The sequence below is a fragment of the Neolamprologus multifasciatus genome, chromosome 8 (assembly GCF_963576455.1).
Source record: "Neolamprologus multifasciatus chromosome 8, fNeoMul1.2, whole genome shotgun sequence".
NCBI lineage: Eukaryota > Metazoa > Chordata > Actinopteri > Cichliformes > Cichlidae > Neolamprologus > Neolamprologus multifasciatus.
In genome coordinates, this window is record NC_140446.1 from 18,635,868 (window position 1) to 18,662,611 (window position 26,744).

The 26,744-nt window shown below is 42.4% G+C and overlaps 1 protein-coding gene across 1 annotated transcript in view; it reads right to left on the reverse strand.

The window, feature by feature from the left end:
• The window catches only part of LOC146512925 (SH3 and multiple ankyrin repeat domains protein 1-like), a 50,857-nt gene that overhangs the window by 13,244 nt on the left and 10,869 nt on the right, over positions 1-26,744 (reverse strand). Inside the window, exons 3-24 of the mRNA XM_085169556.1 lie at positions 22,497-25,168; positions 18,232-18,435; positions 16,055-16,126; positions 15,862-15,970; positions 15,618-15,769; positions 14,759-14,926; positions 14,413-14,454; positions 13,645-13,761; positions 13,462-13,539; positions 13,251-13,317; positions 12,883-13,058; positions 12,631-12,761; positions 10,491-10,630; positions 10,071-10,184; positions 9,501-9,579; positions 3,733-3,815; positions 3,458-3,582; positions 1,057-1,192; positions 818-898; positions 407-415; positions 193-219; positions 46-102 (exon numbers count right to left, since the gene is read on the reverse strand). Of these exons, the coding sequence (XP_085025682.1) occupies positions 46-102; positions 193-219; positions 407-415; positions 818-898; positions 1,057-1,192; positions 3,458-3,582; positions 3,733-3,815; positions 9,501-9,579; positions 10,071-10,184; positions 10,491-10,630; positions 12,631-12,761; positions 12,883-13,058; positions 13,251-13,317; positions 13,462-13,539; positions 13,645-13,761; positions 14,413-14,454; positions 14,759-14,926; positions 15,618-15,769; positions 15,862-15,970; positions 16,055-16,126; positions 18,232-18,435; positions 22,497-22,952 (2,623 nt within the window). The 5' untranslated portion in view covers positions 22,953-25,168. The remainder of the gene's footprint in view (positions 1-45; positions 103-192; positions 220-406; positions 416-817; positions 899-1,056; positions 1,193-3,457; positions 3,583-3,732; positions 3,816-9,500; positions 9,580-10,070; positions 10,185-10,490; positions 10,631-12,630; positions 12,762-12,882; positions 13,059-13,250; positions 13,318-13,461; positions 13,540-13,644; positions 13,762-14,412; positions 14,455-14,758; positions 14,927-15,617; positions 15,770-15,861; positions 15,971-16,054; positions 16,127-18,231; positions 18,436-22,496; positions 25,169-26,744) is intronic.

The window sequence follows — 26,744 nt, forward strand, 5'->3', positions numbered from 1 at the left end:
ACACCTTCTTACAGTATCACAAGAGCAGTGAGAGTGATTTCTTACTTAAAGCCATCTGATAGACGGTCCTCTTCTTATCAGGACCCTGAGAGGACTCGTACTCTGGAAAAATAAGCAAAAAAGACATCAAAGTGACTGATTTTTAATTAAAGCTCAGAGGCTGATAGGGGTGATGATAACACTGATACTCACCTGCTTTCTTTTTCCACGGAGAGGCAGCTGTTGCACGCGTAATTGGGGAAAGAGAAATTAGGTGTGACTAGAACTTCTGCAAAGTGTGTAAAGCAGATGAAGAGATGAAGTACATACTCAGACACATGTGATGGTGTGAATGCTGATGTGATGATAGGGATGTTGATGGGGACAGAAATGATCATGAGAGCACACAAATCTGTGATTCTCCCACCTTTGTCCACTGCATGCAGCACATTTGGTTTGAAAGAAGAGAGAAAACAGAGCTGTTTGTGACAAATGACATTTTAAATGTATCATTTTTACAACACGCCGCTGCTTTTGTATCGCTTAACCTCACTGTTTAATTGCCACCTTTCTTCTTCATGGCTAACATCATAAGTGCAAATGAATCAAAAGACTTCTTCCCATGAAGCTGTTGCTAGTGAAAAAAAATGCACCACTCTGGATAATTTTCTTGGCTTTCTGCATCAACTTGGTTAATATTTAATGCTGTGTTTCCTTAATAGTACCACAGTACTATACCATCCTCCTGCAGAAAAGCTGCTAACCCACCCCAGAAGAAGCCTTTTCAATGTGACCCCAGAACTCATGCTTTTGCGCTTTGTCCCTTCTTTCATCTTACCCATATCTTCCAGCTCTGATGTCATTGACTTGGAGCGCAGGGCAATGGCAGGAGGAGTCAGTCTTTTTGTCTGCTGTGGGGCTGCCAAGGGAAGCCAGCCAAATGCAGATTTAATGTTTAGAATTCTTGTATACAACCCATTGTAACAGGCTTTCAGCTTGACGTAAACATGCAATCAGCTTAATCATCACATGGTAAACACAGAATGCAAACGGCGGAGAGGAAAATCTGACTAGTACCTCGCTTTCGAGCCGTGTCCTCCAGTTCAGGGTTTCGAGCAACCATGACAACTTTCACCATGAGACTGTTGCCGCCCTGCCGGATCATGTTGACAACCTGCCGATGACCAACCTTCACCACATTCTGACCGTTCACCTGCCAGAAAAACACAGAACAAAATGAAAAATCCACTCTAGTCGCACAGAGTGGTTGAAAAACCTGAGACAGTTTGGAGTGCACACTTTAGGCATTGTCTCCTCTTACCCAGTGGTTCACTTTAACAATTTGGCTTTCTTGTGTGGTTTAAAACATAAATCTTACTGGTTTCTGGGCAGGTGCACCAGCAAGTCAAGCTGCAACTTAATAACAGTTACAAAAGCTTGGGCAGCTATATAAGTGACTCATATTAAGTTGAATAGTAATGAACAGTTTCTGTCAGCTGTAACAAAGGTTTGACAATCACCATTTTTAGTGCCAGGGTTTTAAGGGAACATACAGGAACTCTTAAAGGCTAGAGAGTTGCAGCAACTACAAGCACAGCAGCCTCCAAATGACCATAACTAAAATGCAAATTATATATTTAGGAGAAGTATAGAAATAATCGCATCAATGCATCATATCCTGCACATATTTTCAGTGCACACAAATGTCTTTACCCTGTCCATTCTCTGTCTTCTTTATTGTCTGTTTTTGCTATTATTTTTTTTTTTTTTTTTTTTTTTTTTTTTTTTTTTTTCGCCTGTCCCATTTGGTTCTTTAGCCGTCAGAATTGTTGTCTGAAGACCAACAAGGATACCCAATGGATTTATTTTGCCAAATGGATCATCATGGCATTGCCGTATTGGTCCATTTGATCGACCTTTGTTTTTATTATTTATTTTATTTTCAGTTGTTACAGACGGGACAGACATGAGTGAGGGATAGGAAAGGGAGAAAGAAAGAGGAAGGAAAAGAAAAACAGAAGGGGAGAGGGACAGTGAGAAAGGGGGGAAGAAAAAATATCTCCGGGATCACCTGTTGAGAGAAAAAGAATAGAAAACAAGCAAAAAAAAAAACCAAAACAATGCAACATACTATACACAACACCATCGCATTAATCTAGCTAAGTGTAAACAGCAGTAAATACTAAATATTGAATGTTGTTGTGCAGCACGCAGGACAGACAGCGCACAATGTGCTTTGAAGTAGCAGCCAAGAAAGGTGTGATTTAAGTCTACGAATAGTGAACACCCATGTGCACACCTGTGTGGATCGGCGCGCTTGTATTCAAATGGTTTCCCCATGTAATGGTCTGCTAGAGGATGTAGAGAGCTATAGCCCAGTCCCCCAGGGCATGAAGCAGGCATGGAGGAGATCCAGGCCCCAGACATCCAGAGGCCCCAGAGTGCAAGAGCCCAAGGAGGACCACCGGAGGGGCATCCGTGCCACCTTCATGGGAAGGGCTGAGGATCCCCAGATGAGGGGTCACCCAGTAGCCACCGGGCAGAAGCTAGAGGGGGCTGCACCGGCGTGCCCGCCGGCTCTGCCGGCAGCCAGCTGTGCCAGAGTGAACCGAGCCGCAGGCACAGAGGCCGGAGGCCCGAGGGCCCCCCGCGCCCCGGAAGAGGCCTGACCGAGCAGCAGGCGCCAGGCCCCGCCAAGTAGTCACCGGGAGTGAGCTGGTACATACCTGAGCGCCCAGCCCCGGACACCAAGAACCACCAACGCACCGACCCCTGAGGGCATCAGTCACCGGCAGGGAGTGTGGTGAGGGGAGATAGGCCTCCACACTTTGGAGGGCCTTGGAGTTCCCAGAGAGGTGAAGTCTAAGACCCGACCTGACATATAGACACAGACAAACAGGCACACACAGACACAGACATGCATTCCCACCCTCATGCACACATATACAAACACTCAGCACTCACCCAACGCAGGAATAAACGTAAATGGACATGTACACACAATCACACTCCCCAAACATACTCTATACCCCGGGTCCAGGTATCCTCACCCCCAGAGATGGAAACGGCACCCAGACCCAAGAGATGTTACCCTTCCCTCCGGGGTGGAGGCAAGCAGACCGCCCCAGGCTCCGCAGCAGCAGGGAGGCCAATCGGATAGCCAGCATCTCTTCCCAGCCCCCCCGCCCCGATGGCTAGCAGAGAACAGGGGTGTGTTAAGACCCCATACCTCCCTCCTCCCGCTCAAGTGTAGTGTTGCTGCGTGTTGCTCTAAAGTGTATTGTTTTTGCTATTATTAAAGGAACATACAATCACTGAACAGCAAGTGAAGAAAGCATTAGCATTTTGTAACGTGTTTCCTGCAGCTTCCTATGTTTGTTGCATAATACATGAACATATGACCCCAGTTTCTGTTTTACAAAACTACTTCTTTCTTCATAGGTCTTGAATTGAAAGTAAAAGTTAGCATGCCGGTTACCTCGATGAGGAAGTCCCCCATCCTCAGGCCCGCTCTCCACGCCACGCCCCCCTCATCAACAGACTCCAGGTACTGCAGCGCGGGGAATGCTGGCGTTGGAGTGAACTCCTCTATGGGAGTCTGGGCTGTAGATGATAACAAAACAAGAGGTTCACCACAACAAGAGCATGTATTTGATAATTATGCAGTAATTGAGAGATTAAAATGTTGGCTAAACAACTAATAAGACTTAGAAATCCTTGGCAATACGTGATGAACTTTGAGAAGACACTCACCTTTGGCTCCCCTGAGTACAAACCCAAAGCCCTCATTGTCTTTCTTCTGTAGGAGCACAGTCTTCTCCTTAATGATGTAGTCACTTGAAAAAAGTAGAGAACGGGTATATGAAATGAAGGAAGGGGTGAAAAAAAAAGAGAGAGTTGGAGATGAAGATATGATTGTCTAGTAGAAGAAAAGTGTTACGGTCATGCAATTAATGCATCTTCTAAATGTGGAAAACAGCTATACTGCAACACATTCTGAAAACACACTGCAGCAAAAGATACTTGGGCTTGTGGATGTCATACAAAAAGCTCTGGTGCACAAAAGAGGGTTGATGGCGGGGATACAGTTAGTGTCACAATGGGAGGAATTGTATATGAGATGACATTCCATACTATGGAGTAATCCAGCTAGAGCTGACAAGCACTGGGCCGGGGGGAACAGCACATTAGAAAAATGTGCACATCCACTGATAATGGAAACTTCCAAATGCACCCAAATCGCTGCATTAGCTTTCACCGCCTCTGGCAGCTTTTGCAAGGATACTGCTTCACCGACTCCTGCGCAACCACTACCGGTCATACATGACACTTCAAATTATGTACAAGAAGTCAGACGGGCCTCTAATCCACCCCCCACCATCACAAACAGCTCCTCTTGCTCAAAGACTACAGTCCGAGAACATAGAAACATCGATCACAGGCTTTGGCGATGCAATCTTATTATGAGACGGCTTGAGTAGTGGCTCAGCAAGTTCCTTCATTATTCTATTACCATGTCTGGGACGTTTTGGCCAGGCTGCTTTACAACACTTTCTCTAATACAGGGCCAGTTAAATGGACTCCACACTGCCACACACAACCACATCTCATGAGTCATTTCTGGACTTGACTTTCTAACAATGTCAATTCACCCTGCCCCTGCTAGACAGCCCGGGGCTCGAGCAGAGTTGTATGATTAAAGAGGAATTCCAGATATTTCTTTCACAGGCAGCTCATTTTTTGTGTTAGTTTGTGCTGCTTGACTTAACTCAAACTGACACTCCAACAGAAATCAAATCAAAGGATTTGATTTCCCAAAGAAAAAAAAATGGCAGAACAGTGAGAGAACAGGAAGTGTAGCCTGGTTGAAGAATCGTCCTTATTTATAGTGATAGCTTGACTGCCAAAACATACACTAAAACTGCTCCGGGTAGGCTCAAGGACAGAATTTTTTTTTCCTGGAAATAAGCTGTTTCGTTCATCCTTCTTTTAAATGGGAAGTTAAAATAAACTGTCTATTTATTTCATGATAAGTGCGTGATAAGTACTGAGTAGAGGTAGGATTTTTTTGGCTACAAGGTTGCACACTAACTCTGCCTTCACAAGGGACGTATGAAAAATAATTTACCATGAAAAAGGGACAAAATGTAAAATATTTTTTAGGTTTTAGGCAGCAGATGTGGTGGGGGTTTTTGTGTGTGCCTTTTTTTTTTAATGTCTGGCGAGTTCTCAGTACTCGGTTCTTATGCATATAACCCCGCAAACAATGTTTTTCCTGTGCCTGCGTAACCCGGGTTCAGTGGACTCATGAGCGTTGGCTGACGGGCCCGAGGATCCAGACTTTGACATGAAGCTGTAACTTTAGCACTGAACAGACGATCGCTAGTTTCCCCTAGTGAGGTCCATCCCTTGTGTGTTCTCCATCAATGTTACTGTTTCGCCAACGCTCAGCCGCCTTCCAGCCATCTGCTCCTCACACCTCATTCCTTTTTCTCTCACCCTGTCCTCCATCATGCCTTCCCTCTCTGAGGATCAAAGTAACACAGAGTGGGTGGACAGATCCATCGGGCTCTTCATCCATCTACTTGTATAAGGATAATGGGGAAGGGGGGGCACGGCCACAGTTGGTCTTTTGGGGGTTTCTAATTTGCATTGCTGGCTTACAGTAACACACCTGATTCCCTTTACGTATGCAAAGCTATGTAACTCGTCTGTTGCTACAGAGTCCACCACGGCCCAGCCAAGCAGGACCATAAAAAGCACAAACGTCCCTGGTTAATTAGCAGGGCACACTCTCAGTGAACTGGCTGGAATAAAGCTGTAAGCCTACTAGAGTTATTATGTACCCTCCTGAGTCATCCTCTCTTCTATCCACAACCACTGAGAAAAAAAGGGAGCTTTTTTAACCATTCACCTGCTGAATGTACATGCAAATACATAGCTTATGTGGAGACATTACCCACACATCACAAGTGAAGCACTTGACAGATGTTTAGTCACACACACACACACACACACACACACGCACACCGTGGATGGAGACATGGTAGACAGATGAAAAGCGCACAGATAAATGTGCAGGAGAGACACTCCCACAGCGAGCGCAATGACATACACACTTATATGTGAAAGCCACATATATTTGATTCATTGTATATAGTCACATGCATTTTCACATCAAGAAAAAAGCACGCACACACACAAACATGCAGAGAAATGACCGCTTTTCCCACATTAGAGGAAAAAAAAACCACTCTTTCAATTTACTGACTTTCCCAGTACAGTAAAAATACCACACGTCTCTAATGGTACAGTGAGAGACATTGAAAAAATGATATGGGATGTGACAATGGCGTTTTTAAAGCAACAGAAATGTATGGGAAGTCCTGGTGAATTAAAAATATCTGCTTACAGAAATCATGACTCAAAGAGAATGAAATACACCCACACTGTCTGACTGAAATGCATCAATATGTGCTCTCTTTCATGCACTAACACACACACACAAACACACACAGACACACACACAGTGTTCAAAAACGCACGGGAGGAAGACACAGAAATAAACATGCTGCATAGTCTCCATTCAATAGCCACTTCTGTACCACAGATATACACATGCATAGGAACAACACGGATTTAAGACGCACACGCACATATTCGCACACGCACACTCAAAGAGGCACACACACAGAACACACAGCTTATTAGTCTGTCTTTGAAAAGGCACGGCCTCTCAATAGCATCATCTACCTCTCCCCTCTCTCCATTGTCCTCTCCTCACATCCATAGCCAGCCAATGAATGAGGAAACAGCCGCTACCTGTAAATGAACCACACGCTCCTGTTTCTGGGGCCCAGTGACGGCCACGAAGAAGAGAGGGAGAGAGAGAAATCTCTCTCTCCGCAACCCCCCATTGCCATGTCCCCCCCTCCTCTCTCGCGCGCTCTCCACCACCTCCTCCTCCTCCTCCTGCCTCCCTCCTCCTCCTCCCGGTCTTCCAGCGAGAGCTCAGCCGGAGAGAGCCGCGAGAGTCGAGGAGAGAGCGAGCGAGAGAGGTGGGGGATGAGAAGGGAGAGAGAGCGCGATGATCTGCACCCTGTGCACTTCAGACAAGAGAAAGACAATGTGTAAGAAAGATGGGGAGAGAGGAGGAGAGTACCAGTGACTATCACAAAAGGGAAAGGATGTATTGTCTGTGTGTGTGTGTGTGTGTGTGTGTGTGTGCGTGCGTGCTGGTGGATGGCAAGAAGAGGGTTTGGTTTTTAAATAGGGGGAGACGGAGAGCTGGGTTTGTGGGGAGGGGATGCGGGGGATGGGTACAAATGTGAGGCAACACCGGGGAGAGACAGCGCTTTCATTTTCACATCCACTAACTGGTAAATCACAGATATGCTAACAGCTGATTCCCACCCTGGATTTGATCTTGCACACATTTGCCAACTTTGCTCTCACTCCCTCCTATCCTCTAAAACCGAGCTGTCATCATCACACAGGCTAACAAACACTCTCCCTCTCTCCATCTCTCTCTGAAATAGTAATTGACATTCTCCCAAATGCCCAGCTGCAGTGACAGAACATGCTCCGGATCACCTTGCTCTTAATTGAGCACCACTTCACCACAGCTCTGCAATTACGCTTAACCAACTTAGCATAGGTAATGTAACCCCAGTGGATGCTATTTCCATTTGGAACACAAGCGCATCTGAATTAAAGCGAATGCCTCCTTTTTTTCTTTTCTTTTTTTTGAATGACACTGAAATCTGCTCAGCACAAGGGCAATGTCAGCTGTAATGCGTTAGCAGCTATAAAACCCCGAGACGGGGGACCAGTGAGTCCTTCTCGCTGTAGCCCAGGGATCTAACCAGCACTTGGTGCTTCAGTCTCCTCATGACTCATCAGCAGAATGATGTATGTACACTCAAAGACGTAGGCATTTTCACATTCACATGCACACCAACTCTAAGCAAACATACACACAACCTTCGATGCCAAGGGATGAGGTTGCTGCTTCAGAAGAAACTCTTCCTTTATTACAGCGTTATTGCTCTCAGTGAATGTGAGCAACAAGAGTATGTGGATGGAAGAATCAAAGAGACAAACGCATTCGTGTCGTGGAGTTAAAAAGGGGCAGAGCTAAAAAATGACACCGCTGCACCGCTTTGTTCTTTTTAAGCGTTGACGCGTTCACATAGCACAATAGAGAACAAGTGCTGTTCAGGATCGGCAGAAAACTGCTGAGAACTGACACACACAGACGCACACACACTAAACACAGCAGGGGGAACAAGTGTGCACACATGCTTCGCGCATAAGAACCTCCCTTTAACTATAAAACAGCATTGTGATGACTGTTTCAATCACCTAGACCGGCCTCACAGTCTTGCCTTGCAACAGTTTGCTTGCTGCCCACACTGAAGTGGCAATCCACAACTAGAGCCACGTCGGAGGCTGTAGCCAATCAGGATTAGATTAATATTATTTTATTAATTTTTTTTTCTATTTCCTAAAACCAGCATGCACTTTGTGGGAGGTTGGGGACAGCTCAGAATAAACACTATCAACTTGAAATTTACAGCACTTTAGACTTTAAAGTGGATGTATTATGCATTTTGTTATTTTCTGCCATATATAAACTCTTACAATGACTGATGCTCACATTAAGTATCACCCAAGATCTAAAAATAAGGTCAGCATACAAAATATGGACAACAGCATCAGGCCACACCTGTTAATCTTTGAACTCAGGTAATTTCATTGGTGTTGCCACACCAAGCCACACAGTCTGCTGAATTTGAGTGTGCATTTCAGAACCACAGCAACGTAAATTTGTCGACCGGGGTCACCGAGTGCTGACACGCATATGCTGTAACTGCATTATAACTGCAGAGTGCCAAACCTTCTCTTGCATTAACATAGGCACATCAGTCTACCCTCGGAGCTTCGTAGCATGGATTTCCAGGGCTAAGCAGCTCCTGCAGGTGTAATCTGCAGGTCGCTTTTTCCATATAACATATGTGCTGTGATCCATATGAGCCAAAAGCTCTGACTTCAGACTGCTCTACTCCTCTGTGTTATAAAGTTTTTCTCTACTCTTGGATCTAGATTAGATCACTGAGATCAGAAAACCCCAATATGGTCATCTCAGGCACACAGCTCTGGCTCTGAGCACAAAAGTGTCACCCACCCACTTTCTTTTGCAGCAAATCAGAGGAAAGTTGGCTCAATGATAGAAGGCTCAAAAAGGCCTTAAAGGAGCTTGTTTGAGATAATGGATGAATTGAGGTGCTGGAACAAGACCCTGAATAGGATAAATATGGATTATTTTGAGCTTTGAATCAAACAAAGCTACTCTAGTAGCGTCCAAGAATAAAAGGATAGTGTAATCCAGATTAAACACCACAATTTGATTTTAAGACTTGATTTCCTGTTAGATTAAAGCACTTTCCACCCCATCTCACTTAATGACTACTACCCTTTTTGCACAGAATATGAAAGTCACAGCAGCATTTTTTTTGTACCTGGGGCCATCAGTGCCATCGTAGGCTCCAACGGTGACGTTACGGAAGAGCTTCCTCTTGGCTTTCTCGCTGCGCGTCTCTGCAAGGAAGGCACATGCAGGCAAAACATTCAAACATTCAGCTACCGTCATGACACCTTCTCTGTCTTTGTGCTGAAGTGTTGTGTCGTCAGCAGTCAAATGCATTTACACCCTGTTTTTGTCTCTTCAGCGTGGCATATGGTTTGCTTCTTGTGTGAGCAGCTGTGAAAATAGAAGACAAGTGAATAACTCTGCTGCACATGCATGTAGCACTGGTTGTTACCGAAAGCACCAACTACTGAACATGAGTGTGACATGTGGGTGTTACAACAGTTTAAAAGATAATTCCAGCCTAAGGAAATATGCAACCCGTTTTCTAGCTTGTCCCTTCACTAATCCATGTACTATATGTGCGTGTGTGTACTTTGTTAACCCACCTTCTGACATACTTAACATGAATGAGTAATTGTCTTCTCCCATCAGGCACAGCACTGCTGTATGTTAGCTTTACAATCAGTCTCCAGAACATTCAATTTGGTGCTTATCTCACCTGGTCGATTGTCTTTGCTGGGAGCTGGTACCTCTTGCACACAGTCCGAAGGAAACCAGCCAGTGCGTCCTTTCACTGTTCCCTCCCAGTATCCACCCTCTCCTACACTTAACACTGAAACAGACAAAAGGACAGAAATATTTTACATTTTTGTTGTGATGAACTGGGATGCTGATCCTTCTCATTTCACTTTTTTCGGCAAACCTCTTTCCTTCTCATCTACATCTCCTCTAAACAACAGCCTAAATTTTTATTCAGTAAACTATATCGCAGCAGCATGACTAGAAATTTATATAACAAAGAATTATCTAGGACTCAAATATTGTCCTGCTAAACAATAACATGACACGATTCCACTGGTTACTTCTACTCAGCAGAGTAGAAATTGTTCAACATGTGAAAATTCTGGACTTTTCTCACCTTTGACTTTGTCCCCCTTGTTCAGCGAGAGCTCTCGGTCTCCACTGGCAGAGTGGGCACGAGTGGCCACGTACACTCGTCCTGGAACTGCGCTGTACATGCGCTTCATCTGACCCCCGCCGCCACCCGCCGAGGTCGCACTGCAGAGAGACAAGCGCAGTGAGTGCATTAGAAAACCAAGAGATAAGACTGAGTGGCACACTGTGGAAAAACAAATGAGACAACATACAGCCTGTCAGGCCACATCAGAGACAGCTGAGTCATGCTAATCTGTCATACCAACAGTAAGATTTTATTCTGTGCTGGTGTATTTACACAACAGCGTCTAGTATTTAGCATGACAGGTGCATACTGTAGAAAGTTCTGACATTTTCAGTCAACAAAACCAACTCCTTCCCTTCATTTATATATATATAGTTTGTCTAACATTTAACTTCATACATTTCTGTCACTATATTTCAGAATTTGACACATCACATGCATCAAGTACTATTAATTATTTCTTATCACCAGGGACTTATTCTTTCATTTTTGTCCAGTGGTTGAGTCACTGCTTTGACCCGATCAACATTTCTGATGTTGGAAGGATTATTAGGCCAAAATAGAATGAATGATTAAGCACATCTAATAATTATCCATCCATCCATCCATCCATCCATCCATCCATCCATCCATCCATCCATCCATCCATCCATCCAATCTTCCACTTATCCAATTCAGGGTCATGCTGGAGCCTATCTCAACTGCCTTAGGATGAGAGGCAGAGTACAGCTTGGATAGGTCACCAGTCTGGCAGGGCTCATTATAACACCAGTTTATGATATTGGTCAGTACTGGTCAGTTACCAGCAAAATACATTCAGTTCTAATGGGATGCTGCTGCACTTATTTTTAGTTCTAACACACAAATCAAATAAGAGTACAAACCTCCGCCAAGACAGCTCACTCTCTGAGCAGTATTCACTTTTAAGGGAATGGTATTATATTTTGTATCTATTCATTTCATTTTTTAAACAAACCTTAAGTAGTTTTTAGTGCAATAACTCACACTAAAGTATGTCTGTGTAGGTTCTCAGTGATTCCGGTCATGGTAGAAATATTTCTAACTAACTTGGGAGCTCATTGTCTTTCTCTTGACAGTACCTTCTTTAAAGATATGACACATTTTGAGGTCAACTTGAAATAATGTGAAGTGTAAATATGAAATCATAGGTCAAATGAAACATAAAATTTGGATGTACACTTACTATATTTTTTAGAGATTAGAGATACATATTTAGAATCCCCATATAACAGGAGCCTTTCCTAAATGTTGTTGGTACAAACAAAGGCAGAAGAATTTGAAGCACAGTTTTAAAGATAAAAAGCATTTTATGAAACTTTGACCTTATTTGACCTGAAGGAAGAGGTCAGAAGTTTGAAGTAAAGTGATATTTAGAATCCCTATTTGTCTATGTTGTCAATACAAATGAAAGTAAGACACATAATTTATAATAGCTCTGTATAGCATTATTATCAGTTTGATCTTCAGATCAATTTATTGACCTTGAAAGAGAGGTCGGAGGTCAAATGTAACATGATATTTTAAATCTTTATATGTTACTTTTGGCATGTTGACAATACACATTTATTATATTAGAATGATAGTTTCTAAGTTTTAAGCCTTTTTATCCGCTTTGTTTTTTACCTTGAAGTCTTTGGTGGATGTAAGCCAAATTATAATGAATTGTAATGGGACCCCACTCTACATCCCTACAAAGGTTTATCATAAGTCATGCAAAATGTTTCGCTTTATTGTGTTTACAGACAAAAAAAATAAAAAATGACACGCACGCAATGCTACCAAAGCCATAACCTCTTTAGTGGTAAAAAGACTTTTTTGTGTATACATTTTTAAACCTTCTTTTTTAAGGTAAAGTGAATGTATCCTAAATTTCTTTTGTTTACACAAAAACACCGATTTATACCACATATAAACAAATGTGACCTTCTTGCAATTGCAAATAGTAAAAGGTATGCATCTGAGACATAAATGGTAATTTCTTTGCATGCAGCTAATGATAATTGGAGATGACTGACTTCCTACTGTTGGATGGCCTGAAAGGACCTAGTCAGATTAAGATCCCAGCAGGCTTCTTTACCCCTGTCTGCCTCGTGGCTGCCTGTGCCTCTCCTCTGTGTCACTTTGGCCTCCTCTCCCTCTGGAGGGCGAACGGGTACGAGTTCTGGGGCTGCTGGAGCTTCTCATACCCACTGAGGCCCTGCGATGACCCTTCAAAAAACAGCCCCACAGAGAACGTCAGTATTGATCATTTCAGATGATGAGAAATCATCAAGCGAGCTACTATTACAAAAGATCAAAACATGGACATCCACCTAATGCTGGACAGTACCTGTCCTGGGTTGGGATTGGTCGCAGCCTTGTTGGGAAGGGCCAGAGGGTCAGACTGGGTCATGGTGTTATCACTATTGGCACGCAGTAGGGGGTGGGAATGAAGCAAAGGGAGGGGCAGTGTGTGGGAACTTTCTTTTCGCTTTGGAACAAACTTTGGTGACTCCAAAAACGGCACTGAAGACATGACATGATGCAGAGGTTTGGTGTGACGGTACAGGTGAATATGTGAGGTGTGACAGGATGAAAGGGAGGGAGAAAACAGGTACATTGTTAGGATTATATATTTGGGAAAGAGCAAGGCAGACAGGTGTTGGGAAGTGACGTTTGAAAGTCCCTGCAGAAGAAACAGTTGCCAGGGAAGCTTACCTATATCAGAGTCTTTGTGGTTTTTGATGATTTCCCCGAGTTCAAAATGACCAGACAAAACAGCTAGCTGCAAACAACGAAGACAAACTGAAATATTATTTGTTCCAGCAGGTCAAAGCTACTCTACAAATGCAATTTCACTCTGCAGACAGGATAATAAAAAAGCAAAACATGTTCCTCAAAACTCTGGATTATTTTTTAAAACATTTACCTGAAACGGGGTCTGACCATGCTTGTTCTTCGCCTCCTTATTCGCCCCCCTGTACAGAAGAACACGGACGCAGCTTTCCTGATGATTCAGAGAGGAAAAGGAATCGGTTAACATCTGTAGAAGATATAACAGCAAACATTATGGTAATAATAGTTTAATAAGGGATCTTTTTTCCATACTTGCCTTGTTGTACAGGGCAGAAATGTGAAGCGCAGTGTTCCCTGAGGCATTTTGAGAAGTGGTGTCTGCTCCATAAAACAGCAGATGCTCCAAGTGTTGTGCAAAGCCATTCTGGCAAGCCTTTTAATGTCAAGAGTATGATAGAAATATCCCCAATATTATAAAGTATAGAAGGACACAAGTTGGACTAAAGAGAATGGTTTCAAACGGGATAAGGAGAAGATGGTGTAAGAGAATAGGGAAGAAAATGAAAGACATTGAAAAAAGAGATACGAAAAATAGGGGAAGGGGAAATCTTATGTCACACAGTAGTCTAACAGAAAACAAAGAGGTAAAAGCAAATTACAATTCACCACAGTGGAAAAGAAAGGGAACAAAAGCCATTAAAACGACAGAAATGAGCCTTCAGCAGCCTGAGAGGTTCCCTCATATTTTTCTGCAGGGATTAAAATATCACAAGATACGTACAAAGTAAAGAAAACACAGAGCACGGCAAAACCAAAATAAAATACCATGACAACCGGCTTGCAGTGCAAACACAAATTTCCCAGAATGTCACAGAGACATAATGTAGGCAATGCACACATATCTACGCTGAGAGAAAGAGCTAAGATACAATGCTCTTTCTGCACTGGACTCATCTGAAGATGAGCGAGACGTGAACAGGTTCGAGGAAACAGTGTGGTCACCTCATTCCCTTTTGGTTTATTTACGTAATAGTCACAGCATGGCTTTCTGTTAGGGATGAAGGGATGGTGGGATGAAGGGTACCTTATGTATTTCTTCCATTCCAAACTCCTCTTCATCCCTGTGCTATGGAGAGAGAGAAGGAGGGGAGGAAGGAGAGAGAATGGAGAGACGAGTGAGGAAGGCAGGGAGGAGAGAGGTGTGAGAAAAGGCTGAGAGACACTGAAGGTGATGGTAGATCTCATCAGTCACATAAATAAGAAAGGGAAATGTTGGTGCATTGCTTAAGTTAACATGAAGGAGACAGAAACCAGACGGGATTTAACTATGATGAAACAGACATGATGAAAACTGTGAATCGTGGGAATCTGCAAAGAGGCGCACAGGGTGATTGATTTGCATTTGTAGCTGATTAAAAATCTAAGCTTACCTGATGGGATTCGTCCCAGCCGTTCTCGTCCCTTGTGCCAAGCTTTGCCCTGTAATAGAGCAAGGTCTCACAGCAGGAAGTGTCACCCCCTGTCACCACAGTGTGGTACAGCGGGGTCAGGCCACAGCGGTCTTTGGAGTCTGGAGATGCTCCGAGGGACAAGAGAGCCTGGCAAGTTGACACACGGAGGGCAAAGAACAAGTGTGTGTGAATGTGTAGAGTAGTAAAATATAACAAAGGCTTAATAGATTTTCTTCACAGCGATTATTAAACCAAATACTAAAACAATGCAACAGGAATATGAAATGTTACAGATAGTTTGGCTTCTTATATAAGTACATCACATGTACCACAAGTGCATGTGGTACAAAGTTATTGTGATGAGTGGGGGTGGGGTGTATATGTATGTGCGTGTGTGTATGGTGGAGGCGGTGTTGTCTATATAATAATTATTAAAAAAAGGAGAAGAGAAAGAAATGTTATCACAATTATACACATTACAAAACATTTGGTGTGTGACTAAACCCGCAGCTGAGGCAATTCTCAGAACTACAAAAGAGGAAAATTCTCGTAGTTTATTCAAAGAAAAGGAACAGCGCTCACAAGTGTACACTAACCAATAAGAACGCGAGAGACATAAAGCCAAGAGAAAACCACTCAGAAATTATTATCATATGACCCACCTCTGTAATTATCTTCAAAGGTAACAGCCTGTTTCCATGGGGCATTTATGCTATTTTGCTTTTATCCTTTAATTAGAATCATTATTCCGTATTAATTTATTTTGTCCACACCACCCACTCTACTTGAGTGTGTTTGTACTCTGCATGCGTGTGACTCTAACTTTTTTAGCCCTTACCAGCAGCCCAGCGTGATTGTGAGCCCTAACAGCTTTGTGCAGGGCCGTCATGCCGTCTCTGCTTCTGAAGTCCAAGTGAGCGCCGCCCTGAACCAGGACCCTGATGCCCTCCACCGACAGGCCAGACTGCATGGCCACAGTGAGGGGGGTTTCTGACCCACAGAGAAGGTGAGAATGAAAGTTCACCTTCGTATGCTCTTGATATTGCTAAATATTACTGGCAAAGAATAAAGGTAAAACTCACCTCCGGTGTCAGGGTCGTGAAAGTTTGGATCAAGTCCTTTATCGAGGACTTTTCCCATTTTGTCTATTGCTCCGGTCTGAATGTAATCCAAAAATTTCTTCAGACTGGCCTGAGTGTAGGGAAAGATGTTGCTGAATGCAATTAAGCACAAAACAACAAAGTTCAAAAAACACACACAAAAAAAAAGAAATACCTTTGTGCTGAGTTTAGCGAGAGCCTTTTCATCCAGATTGGTCTGTTTATAGACTCTGGTTTTGTACCTAAACTGAAGACCGGAAAACATAGCACACATGAAAATGAGGATAATGGTACTTAGCTGTTCAGTTTCTTGGTGACAGCCTACACTGGAGGATATAACAAAATGATTACAATTTGTGCTGTGAAACCGTAGTTCAGAGAAAGCACCATTATTCTTGTCAGATGTTGCTGAACTCTCGCTGTTTCCAGAGATCTGTTCTCCCACTCGGAGTCGCTAGAATGACTCCATAATTGGCTTCTTTAAAATATTCAAATAGAGTCAGATTTGTTTTTACGTTTTGGAAAAAGGCTAAAAATGGTTAACCCTTCAGCCTCACAATGTAATAAGTTGGATTTGATGTTTCAATTAGGATAATTTAAGCGCAAGCAAAGTGATGCAAATGAGCGGTTTGTGCGCACAGCTTTAGAAAGGATCTAGGGAAGGGCTCTATTAAGTTAGATTAATGATTAATGGGGGCTTTTTTTCCACAATGCGTTGGTTAAGGTTTGATTAATGACATTTAAAATAATAATACTATTAATGCAGTTTTCTTTAAATCACACTGACAAGATTAATTTATCATATAAGGTGATTTACATCTCAGGAACTGACAGACTGCACATTAGTCCCTCATTACACTGATTATATGCCCCACTGCGTTATTCTAAGACTGGTTTATCACAGAGTAAAAGGGCCTGAACGCATTGCAAACTGCTCATTTTAAAATATTTTTTCTATTGTTTTCCACTGATGTTCTTGTGTTGAGGCAGCAGAGTGTTAATGTGTCATATTCTTAATGTCTCTATTTTGGAAGGAATAAAGATCAGAAGGGGAAAAACCATCAGCCTAAAATTTGTTCTTGAACAGATGAGACTAATGAGTGTACTGTGTTTGGCTGGTTTTGCTTTTTTTACTTGGAAACCACCTGACTGGGTGTGTAGTCCTCACACCAAATCAGTTAACAGCTGAGGAGCTTTGAGGTAAGAAATTTCTCTCTGGCAGCTCAGAGCTGAGCTGCACCTCGCACTATGCCCCAGAAAACCAAACAAAGATGGGTTTAGCAGCCACAATACAAAGGCAATCAGCCCTAAAAGTCTCAGTAAAACAACTGCAGCACTACAACAGGAACTAACAGGTAGCTGTACTTAGTGGAACAAATGCTTTTTTTAAACTGATGCTAATAATACATTCTGTTTGTTTCTACTTCCTTTAATATGACTTTCCTTACCATGACTCTAACTGACCCTGTCTTTACTTTAGTGTCAAAAACGCCTAAACTCTATGCAGTCTGCTGTGGGGTGTGTGGAGAGTGCAGTTACAAGGCCTCATCAGTATGCAGACAGGACCCCATCTCAAACGTTTTGAGGAATATAAACATTCTAATTTGAAGCTAAACTTTTGAGCTAAAGAAGACGCTCTTTCCAGCCCCGCCCAACTCAGCAGCACATACAGGAGCTGAGCCACCAGAGGGCACTGTGAGATAATTGTATTACAGCAGGAAACCTCAGATTCGTGCTGACTCACAACCCACTTACCAAAAAGCCAGGCAATACAATGTAATTAGCAGGTTACATAATATACGTAATGCATTTAAATCCATCCAGTTTTGTAAGGATTTAATTTACGCAGTCCACTCACTCTGTGATGCAGGGGGATTCTAATAAACACAATGCAATTTGGAGTTGCCTGCAATTAGAGACTTTCTTTACTCTGAAACTTTCTTTAAAGTTTCAGAGTATCATATAGGATACTTCATTTCTCTACAGAAATGACAAAACATTAAAAACATATCTGTATTTACGTTTGCTTTTTTGATCACTAATTTTTAGCAAGATTATTCAAAACCCATAAAAGAATCTATACAACACCACTGTAGAGTAATAACAAGTGCACTTAGGTCACAACTTCTGTAAGTTTAGCAGGAATTAGGGGAATCTGATATTTGATTACTTCCAGCTGAAGAACTACAAATACATCATCACTGTTCTGAGAAATTAAATTGTTTTCAGTATTTATACAAAAATCAATCAATCAATATTAGATTTTACATCATTTTACATCATTTTAAGAAAAAGAGAAACAAGTGATGCTCTAAGGGGGGCCTTACACTGGGTCACAGCTCCCTTTCCTACCTCCAGGTACGGCACCCCTTTCTCGAAGGACTGTGAGTAGTCTCTCAGGGGTCTCTCCTCCTCCAGGAACTTGGCGTCCCGTCCCTCTCCAGCTGGCTGGAAGAGGCCATAGTTGTAGACGTCCCATAGGGACTCACTGAGGGAGCAGATGATCTGCTGCTTAGCGTTCCACACTGTGCAGTCCTGATCAAACTGGAGACATCTCTGTCAGACAATGGACAGGACAGGGGCGGGGTTAGAGGGCGATAGTACACCTGTACTGAGGTTGAAACAGTGGTTAAAAATATACAGGTTTTACAGCTGTTGTAGTGTACCTCTGTCGAAACATTTTTAATGGATATTTTCAGTGCTTTGAGCACCAAGAACAACCTAGTGTTTCAAATTGATGAACCCAGTTAGCTGTCTGTACGTTAGATAGCTTTACAGGATGCCCTTGTGGATCGCTAACTGCACTATAGTGCTGCAGTGTTTTTGTAATTTACTCAATAAAATCAAAGTAGTAAGGTCCTTTTTTTATTTAAGAAATTTAGATACATGACCCATATGCATTTAACTCAATGTATTATGCGTGTAGACATGGCTAAGACGACATGCTGAAGGTCAAACATCAGAATGGAGAAGAAAGGTGATTTATGGGACTTTGGATGTAATAAAGTTGTTCGTGTCAGATGTGCTGGTCTGATTATTTTTTTAAACTACTCATCTAATGTGGGGATTTCCCACACAACCATCTCTGAGGTTTACAGAGACTGATGTTAGCAAGAGAAAATATCCTGTGAGTGAGCTGGCCAGTTCTCTACTTGAAAATGCCTTGTTGACACCAGCGGTCTTGGTGAGACTTCCTTGAGCTGATAGGAAAGCAACAGTAATTCAACGAGGAGAGATTGTTTGGAAGAACTGAACATGATTTCTTGAGATGAAGAAATTAATCTGGCGGTTAGATTCAGATGACCCATCATGGCAGAACAGAATCCCATAGGTGATAGGATTTAGGACATGCAGGACCCCCGGAGTCTAGATGTTGATGGTGATGAAGATGAAGACTGAGAGTGAGGTGGAGATGGAAACGAGGTGGGTTGCATGAATGAGAGTCTGAAAGGAAGAATGACAGAGCACTGAGATTTAAACCACGCAGAGTGGTGGCTGATTGACTCAAAGAAGGTAAATAAAAAGATGACTGGACTAGTGTAATGATGTAAGTACTGAGAGCGTGGGAAAGTGATAGCGATGTAAAAACAGACTAGAAGCTGATCTTGCTTATTGAACTTACACATAAGTTTTATCTCCAGTCAGCACTCGTTACAGCCAAGATATGCAGAAGAGCATCTCTGAATGCACACCCCATCAAAGTTTCCAACAGAAGACTGGAAAAGCATTTCCGTGTTTAATGAGTCCCATCAGTCCTGTCTTGTATTAACTGTTAAGGTAATGGTGTGGAGAATATTTTCTCAGAGCACTTTGGCCCCCTTAGTAACAACCGAGCATTATTTAAACACCGCAGCCTGTCTGCAGTCCTTTTATGACCACAGTCTATTCTCCGATGGCTGTTTCCAGCAGGACAACACGTATCTTGAACTACTTTCTTCAACATGACCCTGAGTTCACTCACTGTATTCAAATTGCCTCCAAAGTCATGGGTGTGAAGCTGACAAATCTGCAGCAGCTGTGTGGCGCTATCATGTCAATATGGAGATCTAGATCTCTGATGAATGTTTTAACCACTTTGTTGAATCTGAGCCAGGAAGAATTAAGGCAGTTCTGAAGGCTAAAAGGAGTTTGTGCATGATGAATGTATATGAGTGTGACGTGCAAAATATGAATGCATTACTTTTAATGAATCACCTGCCACATTCATGAATTATAAGATGACTCATTCTGTCCTTTTAGTCTGTGGTATCAGGTTATTTGGATCTATTTCACTTTCATTTTTATACCATATTTTTTGATTTTCTCTGCTAATAAAGAAGTAAAACTCACATGCATAGATAAATATTTTGCTATTCCCTCCTTGTCCAGTTTACTCCATTATCCAGAAGAGGAGGAGCAAACTTTGTGGATACACCCAATTACAAAACGCCTCGGATGTATTATGTGTGTGTGTGGATGTCCTAATAAAGATTTCACTGTGATTGTTGCATTGTCCATTTCCTCATATTCTTCCATTTCTGTGCAGTTCCACAGGAAAGGCATCTTTCTGGACCCGGAGCTCGAGCTGATTGGAAGCTTGAACAGCAGGAGAGCTGAGAGGTGTGAGAGATGTATGTATCCATACTATTGTTCCATTTCAGAGGGCTGTGAGCAAAACTGCACAGCTCAGCACACTTCCATGTCCCTTCTGCCCCCCTCGAGCCCGCACTCGGTTGCACTATTTGATAGTGTAGCAAACTCTATTGGCATGGCAACCAGTTCATTAGTGGAGGCAGGCACCCGTTGCCGTAGCAATGTCTTGGTGGTCCCTGGGAGGTTAACCACATGATAGGGATGAGCATGACTGTGTGTATGTGCATGCATATAAGTGAGCTATAAACTGTCTGTGTGTGCCTTCTTATTGGAGTGCACTTGTGCAGTGTAGTGGTTTTTCTTGTGTGTGTGTGTGTGTGTGTGTGTGTGTGTGTGTGTGTGTGTGTGTGTGTGTAAAACAGAGATAGAGTGGCTAATCCCTCTGAGTGAGGTCTAATGTAATGTATACTGTATATAACAGTGCTGCTTCTCTCCTCATCGTTTCTTCTTTAATGCAGTTTCCCTGAGATGTTTCTGGCAGTTTTTATTATTTAGATCTTCAGTGTGCGCTATTACAGCACATATTTTCCTGTCTTTTCATCCCCCCCCCCCCCCTTCAGTCTGTCTAAGTAGCTCCTAATATTCAGCCCCTCTCTTTATCCCTTTTTTATTCTGTTCAATAATACTTCAGCTTCCGGGTTTGCAGTGCCGAGTGTTTGTCAGTGATGTGTGGATCTCGGTACGCTGCCTGTGGCTGATGGAAACCTGAGAACAGAGACGCCTTCCACATATTTCTTCCCTTCGACAGTCACTCACTTCCTCAGCTCTCCCAAAACTCATTAAAAACCTATTAAATAATTAGCAATTACTGTTGTATTGAGGGCAGATTAGCTGACATGTAGAACAGTTGGCATGTTCAGGGAGTTGAAAATGGAGAAAGGAGGATGGGGGAGGGGTTACATCCATATATCCATATATCCATTCTCACCTGGATATGGTGCGTGTGGGCTGGCCAATTCTCGCCTGCTGCCACCGTAAGGCTGAGAGCTGCTTCAAAGTGTGAAATGAGACTAACTTCAGTTTTGGAAGCTAATTATGACCACCTGACCCAAGGCAGATGCTTGCATGGTGTTGTTGACTGAATATGTTTTCCCTTGCAGGGTGCTCAGCACAAGCTGAGCTCTGTGTGAGTTCCTACTTCCCTTTGGGACTCATCTCTGAGCCCGTGGGATAGCTGGAATGGAAAAGCCTTGAAATTAGAGATGTGCTTCTACAGTTGTGCACACTGTTTGACTTATATAAAAAAAATTGTATGCTTCAAGCCACCCATGTGGTGTTTTCTGTGAATAATTTGAAACAGATGTAGAATCAGCAACGCACCAGTATTATTTGACGTGTTTTAACTCAAAGGATGGAAAACGGCTGGATTTTAGAAGAGAAGCGGGAAGGGAGGGAAGCAAATCAAAAGACAGGGAGAAAACTGAAAAGCTTCTGAGTTTTAGGGGAGGTAATAGCGAAGGTGGTGACCAAAGCCCAGTGTTCAGCTCTCATTAAATGGCTGTTGTCCTTTTCTTTTTTTTAATAGTCACAAATATAAAAAATACATTTTTGGAGTTTTTTGTCTGCAGTTGATCATAACATCAGAATCAGAAACAGCAACATTAACTAAATGTATACCTGCCTTAATGGTTTAAATAGCCTGAGATATTATTTTTGAAATTCTGTTTGTCACATTAAAGCTCCCTGTCTCTGAGGCAGTAATACCAGGGAGACTTGGCTTGAACTACTTCCTCATTTGGAAAGACCTCCAGTGCAGTGTGAGGGAGACTTCTTTCTTTTTCTTTTTTCTTTGACAGGGAGAACTAAACTTTTAAACTGTTTGATTTGGACTGGTTTTGACAAGTTTTTTTCTTCAAAAAATTCTGCTTCAGCTACTTTATTCACTTTTAAATGATCAGTCAAGAAGCTCCAGGGACGGCTGTGCGGGCCTCCGCCTTTCATGAATTTCACACACACGTTATGAGCAGTGTCTTTGATGCACCTACTGTTTGTTTGATGTCGGGGATTCCAATGCGGAACACCATCATGGTCAAGTAAGTGTCCTCCAGTGGGGCCACTGTGGTCATGCTGCGCTCCATGAAGGCTCGTTTCTTTGCTGCCATGAAATACTGCTGCTTATTGGCAGCTTGATGATGTAGCGGGGCTATATTGGGCATGTAAGGGATCCCCCTGTTGCCGTGATTGCCCGGCCTCAGTGGCCGATCTACTCTCTGTCGACCGACCACAATGGCTGCTGGTTTCACCACCTCACCGCCTTTCCCTTCCCAGGATTGTCGTCCTCCTGTCATCTCCTTTTCCTCCAGATACTCTAGTCGTCCATTCTCCATGTCACGTTCACCTTCTTCTTTTCTGTTTTCTCTTCCCTGCTCCTCTTCCTCCTCCTCATCCTCCCCATCTTTGTCATCCTGACTGGGATAAAAGTGCTCATTATTTCCCAGCATCCTTTGCTGTGCAGAGGTCACTGCAGAGAGGGCTGAGTGATCTAGCTGTCATGGAGACAAAACATGGCTATCCCATGAGACTGGCTTCATCCTTAGAAACATGCTGTAGGAAAAAAAGGCAGAAAAGGGAGTAAATGTCGGTCATTTGACTCGTATCTTTGCTTTGATTGAGAGAGTGAACTTAGTAATGCTGGAATATGAGTAATTCAAGTACATAAAAGACACGTGCAGTAATAGAAACTCTAGCCACTGGCAATGCTAATAAGTCCACATGTGTGAAATAGCACAGAGCTGGTCCACATTTTCCATTTAGCCACTGGGAATGCGTCTGGGAATAGCAGACTTATGAAAGACAGGCTAAATATAAACTCTGTGAATTTGCATCACAGGTTTTCTGCAGGAGGGAGTGAGTTGGAGATGCGATCTAGCATCACACGAGGTCAAGATCATTGGTATTTTGTGACAATGGAGGAGACCTATGTTTGAGGCACAGCCCAGGGCTAACAGCTAAATGTGCGCTTCTTAAAGGAAAATTCCACCCTTGCACTCTGTTACTGTTAAATACAATTTAACTTGTTGACCTTGCCCTATCCTTCATCCTTGACAGCCTGTTTTCATTCCCAAGGTGTCAAATGGAGCTGTTTTGACAAAGCTGGTGGCATTTCCAAATTTCACACAAGGTCTCCTGTGCCATGAAGTAACAGGTTTAGGCAACAGGGTGGCAGGTGTCTTATCTGGATGCTTATAAAGAGCCCCTTGGTGTCTGTGCTAAATCACGGGGTAAGCATCATTTTCTTAACTTTTCCTAATCGTAACCCTTAGTGCAGGATTTGACACCCTTTGATGCAAACGTGTTGACCTCCAGCATGTCTGCATGGTTCACCAACAGGATATGAAGGATAGGATGGCTGGCAGTATACTCCAGATTAAAAATGGTGTTTTTTTAATAAGCATGAATCTGCACAACATCCAACATATTCTCATTGGACAGCTTTTAAGCTTTGCTGATCAGACCATTATCAGACCATGAGGGCTTGTTACAGGAATTGGGTTGTTTTCTCTTAATAGCCGTCTACACCAGATTGAAGGGGGCTTGGGGTTTTACACAGCAAAGGTTTGTAAATAACTCAGTGAATCAGCAGCTTCTGGAAAGCCACATCTGAGTGTACTGACTGGATTTGCAGTTGTTGACATAGTTTTAAGAAAATGCCCAAATTATATTTACTTTTCCAGCTAAAAGAAATAGTCATGCTCCTTCATTAAAATAAAGGAAGCGTTGTGGAGGAAGGGTTTTCTGGTCTAGTGAACTTTCAGTTTAGTTATTTGTGTACTGTACATATTCAATTCATTTGAATCCAATTTTATTTACACAGCACCAAATTACAACCACAGTCACCTCAAGGTGCTTTATATTGTAAGGTAGACCCTACAATAACACATAGAGAGAAAAACCCAACAATCATATGTGCCCCTATGAGCAAGCACTGGTGACAGTGGGAAGGAAAAACTGCAATATGGCATTACACCTCACAACTTTACACAGTACGGTAAAGAAGAGTTGGAGAATTGTATTCTTTCTTAAGAAAGCACTTCTTGGCACTTTGAGGAGAAGCAGAATTTCAACAGGAACAAAGGAGGGAGAAGCCACCGTCTTCCTTCATGAGTGCAGACATAAAGTCTAGGAAGAGTACCTTTCTCTCTGATCACTAACAGCTGTTTCAAAAAAATGTGTCTTAGGGTGGATTTTTGCTTTAAGCTTGTTCCATTGCATCTTCATGCTTCAGATTTGGCATACTGGTGCCTCCGTATGTTTTGTCCTGGTTTTTCTGTGGTGAAGTCTGGCTACAGGGCTTTGCCATCATGCAGATCTGGACCATTGCCAACAGCCGCCCTAATGATGGGGAGTGATGCAGGGAATCTCCCACTGTTTCATTTGCAGAGTGGTGCTCTGAATATCTTATGAGCTGAGTCTGACATGGATGAGAATCAGAATGCACAGATGGACAGATGGAGCACAACTCGAATCAGGACACAGATCTAACGTCAATCAATCACAGATTACCAACATGCAGATAATTCAATCGGTTATTAATAGATTATGTAGAAAACGTGCTGATGAGGGTTAACGGGGCATTAAGTGATCTAGGACTTTTGACTTATCAACCTCTATTGGGGACCAAGGACATCGACAGGTGTCTGGCACAGCTTACAGTGGCCTGCAATGGACATAAACAATAATGTAGAGATGAAGAAGCCAGCCAAGAGCCGGACACCCAACAGGAACATTGATGAAGAGCATACTCACTTTTAAAACACTCTAACATGGATGCTGCTTTTGTAATTCCTGATTGTTACACAGTTTGAAGTGTTTATGTTTTTGTTTTGAACATTTTTGAGAAAACCACAGATGTCTCCAGCCACAGGCAGGTGACAGAAGAAAAATCCTAAGGTGTTGCATGTTGATGGTTGGTCAAGGTTAGAGGCAGGTGTTATGTACCATTTTGGATAAGAGGTTCAGGTTTTATTCTCTGTTTAAAAAAAAGGCATATATATATATATATATATATATATATATATATATATATATATATATATATATATATATATATATATATATATATATATATATATATATATATAAAAGGTAGATGTAGCTTTCAAATCTAAAAAGTAAAGTCAGTGGGGATGTCTGCTCTCTTTCTAATAGTTGGCAGGGAATGGCTCCTGGTTGGAGAAGAGGGCCCCGGGCTCTCTTTACTATGACCACAATAATCACTTTCCTGATGAATTCATGTTCTCAGTCTCTAGTTACAGTACATAAAGCTAATTCATACATGTTTGCTCCCTTTAGTGTTCAGAAAAACAAAGTATATTTTTGACTGACAAATTGCAAATGAGCATGCAGCGTCTCTCTATTTCACAGTTTGGCACATCATGAGGTCTAGTTAAAAAAAAACTGAGATGGTGTCAAAGCTAAAGGTCATTGAGAGGCATGTAGACTACTGGGTCGCTAGTTTAAATTTTTAATATAATTTTTGGGCTTTTTAGCCTTCATTTACACAGGATGACAGGATAGATAAGCTGAGAGTAAAACATACAGAAAAGAGTTTTGTGTCTTATTCAGGCTTCTAAAATAGCCTTACGGTAAATGGTTTGCCTGCTAAATATATATAATGGAATGCATGGCCACCTCTTATATACAGTCTATAGGTTTGAGACAACCGTTTTGTCTTGAAAAAAAAATCCCAATTTTGATATGTTTATCTTTACAAGTTGGCGTTTCACAGTTCAGAAAAAACAACATTTTTATACCTCCTTTATTTGAAGCAACTCCAGATGTATGAGGATCCTAACCCCTGGATTGGTGATGACTGAACACAGATTAAGTTTGGTTTGGGATTAGAGAAATCGCTGTCTAAAACAAGTGTGTATACCAAGACCTTTCAAAATATTACAAGAGTGAGAGTTATGGAGAGAGATTGGCTCAGAAATAGTTTTTTTCCATATAACAATGAAAAGTGACCACACTTTACACCGTTGCACTATGTGTGTATGATTGTTTCATTCTGTGGAAGAATACAGATATTATTTGATGGTTGGTTCCAAACAATCGGATTTTAAGTGTCTATAGTGTTTGAAAGACGGAGTGGATATATGAGAAATGATCATCTCACTGGCCAAAAGAAAGTCTGCTGGTTGAGCATTTCTGAGCGAAAGCATAGCGCAGAGGGAAGCAGAGTGACCGTGGTCAATTCCCACAGACTCTCAGAGAGTGACAGGGTGGGCCCTTTC